Source organism: Limulus polyphemus, unplaced genomic scaffold (genome assembly GCF_000517525.1).
Source record: "Limulus polyphemus unplaced genomic scaffold, Limulus_polyphemus-2.1.2 Scaffold352, whole genome shotgun sequence".
In the NCBI taxonomy this organism is placed as follows: Eukaryota; Metazoa; Arthropoda; class Merostomata; order Xiphosura; family Limulidae; genus Limulus; species Limulus polyphemus.
Genome location: NW_013665962.1, coordinates 664,544 through 667,311, shown reverse-complemented (window position 1 = coordinate 667,311; position 2,768 = coordinate 664,544). Strand labels below are relative to the sequence as shown.

General features: G+C 30.3%; 1 protein-coding gene across 1 annotated transcript in view; it reads left to right on the top strand.

Moving 5' to 3' along the window:
• Positions 1–2,768, top strand: part of LOC106457620 (gamma-aminobutyric acid type B receptor subunit 2-like) — a gene marked incomplete at its 5' end in the record, with an annotated part of 50,430 nt that overhangs the window by 6,702 nt on the left and 40,960 nt on the right. Inside the window, one exon of the mRNA XM_022383616.1 lies at positions 166–298. Within this exon, the coding sequence (XP_022239324.1) occupies positions 166–298 (133 nt within the window). The remainder of the gene's footprint in view (positions 1–165; positions 299–2,768) is intronic.

Here is a 2,768-nt window from a genome sequence, read left to right as displayed (position 1 = left end):
TGTGTGTGTGTGTATTTGTGTGTTTAAGGACTATAATGTAGGCTAGAAGCTAATTTATTAGGTGTTAGAAAATATTATCTAAGGATTGTATGTATTCTGACGTCATTCATACGGAAATATAAAAGTAAGGTACTTTTAACCAGTTTATATATATATTTGTTTTAGGTACATCAAGATGTCCAGTCCTTACCTGAATAACATCATAATTATTGGCTGTATGTTAACTTATACCAGTGTTATTCTGCTGGGCCTCGACAGTGGTTTGACGAGTGAGAAAACCTTTCCTTATATTTGTGCTGTAAGTCAACACTGATCAATTTCTATTACGTTTTATTTTGTGTATAATTTAAATGTGGTGTACCATGTTCACGTGCCACCAATTTTATATTAACTGATATTATTGATGCACTCTGTATATATCACACATATTACCATTTGTTTGTATTTTGTCATAGAACAGAGTACTAAAACATGATTTTATGTTTAAATTATACATATAAAAGTTTGATTTATTTCTTACACAAATGCAATAACTGTGTAGAGAAACAAAAGGAAAAAAGGATTATTACACCTGTATGTGTATCGACATACTGTATATGTGTAATTTTATACTTCTGTTGTCTATCGAATCCTTTATTCTCTAACAATTCTCTATAGACAAAAATATTATTTCATTCAAGTTTCAAATCATCTTGATTGAAAATGTGTGGTAAAATGTCAAAATACTATTTATTTGTCAAGACGTCGAAAACTGCAAATGCGAAGTTAACTTCAAATACTAAAAGATAAAAACAAAACTATGATAAAGTTCATTTCTTTACATGGGAAAACTACTTATCAAGCGAATGCTTAAGGAATATAATGCCGATAGTGTAGACTTACTTGTAAATTTCTACAAATTAATACTTAATTTTCTGCGTAAATGAAAATACAGATAAAGTTTAAAACTAAGTTTAACTACGTTTAATGGCCTCTATAAGGAAGTTCATATTGGAAATTACTCATTTTAATTTGGTTTATTTAGTTTTTGTTAGTTCTCACGTCCATAATAAAATCTTATCCGAGAAATCCGCCTTCATGAGTGGCACTAAATTTAAGGGGTCGAAACTTCAGTGAATTAAGTTACTTGGATGACGAGTAACTTGTACATGTTTCTTGATTTAGGCTTAATTTTTGTTTGTTTGTTTTTATGAATTTCACGCAAAGCTACACGACGGCTATCTGCGCTAGCCGTCCCTAATTTAGCAGTGTAAGACTAGAGGGAAGGCAGCTAGTCATCAGCACCCACCGCCAACTCTTGGGCTACTCTTTTACCAACGAATAGAGGGATTGACCATCACATTATAACACCCCCTACGGCTGAAAGGGCGAGCATGTTCAGTGAGACGGGCATTCGAACCCGCGACCCGCAAATTGCGAGTCGAGTGCCCTAACCACTTGGCAATGCCGGGCCCGTTTTGTTTTTAAAGTATAGTTAACCCCATGACATTGGAAAAACTTAGGTCGTTAGACCTAACTTATGTAGAGAGTTTATGCTAGCTTCTTATATTTTACCTATGTTTAATTCTATTGCTTTGCACTATTACAATGGTCTTTAAAGGATTTCTTCATAAATTTTGCAGTAGATTCCAATACAATGAAAGGTGGGATTTATTAAAATATTCTAGATGATTTCAAACGCCAACTTTAACATATTTTACCAGTTGTTTCAACGTTTTACTGTTTGTTAAAAAAAAAAGAAGACTTGGTTTATGTAGTTAATTTTTCAGCTTTTACGTGCATCTCTAATTACGCCATTATTTCAGAAAATAGGCGCAACCTTCAGAGGACGAATACACACCCAAAACTCTAGCCATTAGTTACATAAATTGTTATCCTGTTATTTTAAGTTTAAATAATAATGTTTTAGAATATTCATATCAAATGTATGATTTTTAACTATGGTTTTTATATTTTAGGCTTTTTATTTCTAGCTTCTGTTTTAAGCTAAATTAGTCATAATTCTAAACATATAGTAAAATTACTGTTCCAACAAGAAAAGGGTAATTTTAAAGATATTTTATTGTATGTATGAATGTTATTTAGAGATTAAAATTATATTTACAATAAAATTATCAGAAATTTCTTAACCATACTATGTCTCTTGCATAAAATGTGTGATAAAGTATAAATAATTATATAAGCATAAATCACTCTATATATAATTATAGTTAAATATAAAGACAAATATTCGGTTTGAAAACAATGATTTTTATGAAAAAGTAAACGCAGTAAAATTTGGATATCTTTAGATATCTTTGGATATCTTAAATTAAACGTTTAATATTCATGTCAAAATCCGCCATTTTCGTATCGATGAGAGTTATGACATTCTAAAAGTAACATCTGTTCACCTTTATCATATAATTGGCATTAACCATACAAGATGCATAGTGATTTTAAAGTAACTTACTTCTTATTTTTGTTTTCATTTGTTGCAAAACATAATTTGAACATACTTCTCGAAATACGTTTTACTTTTAGAATAAGAGTTTAGTGTGTATAGCCAAATAGAAAGATTTCAAGTGTTCACAGGAATAAGACAATAGGAGTGGCAAAGACTAGTCTACATGGGAAATAACACACGATTTAAATATGTACATGAAGCATGAAAGTATTATAAGAACTTCTATTGCCGTTTGTATATGTATATATACGTGTGTGTATGTGTTTATAAGTAGGTAGACAAATGTATTCAAATCGATAAAATACAAACGTATCAGTTGATT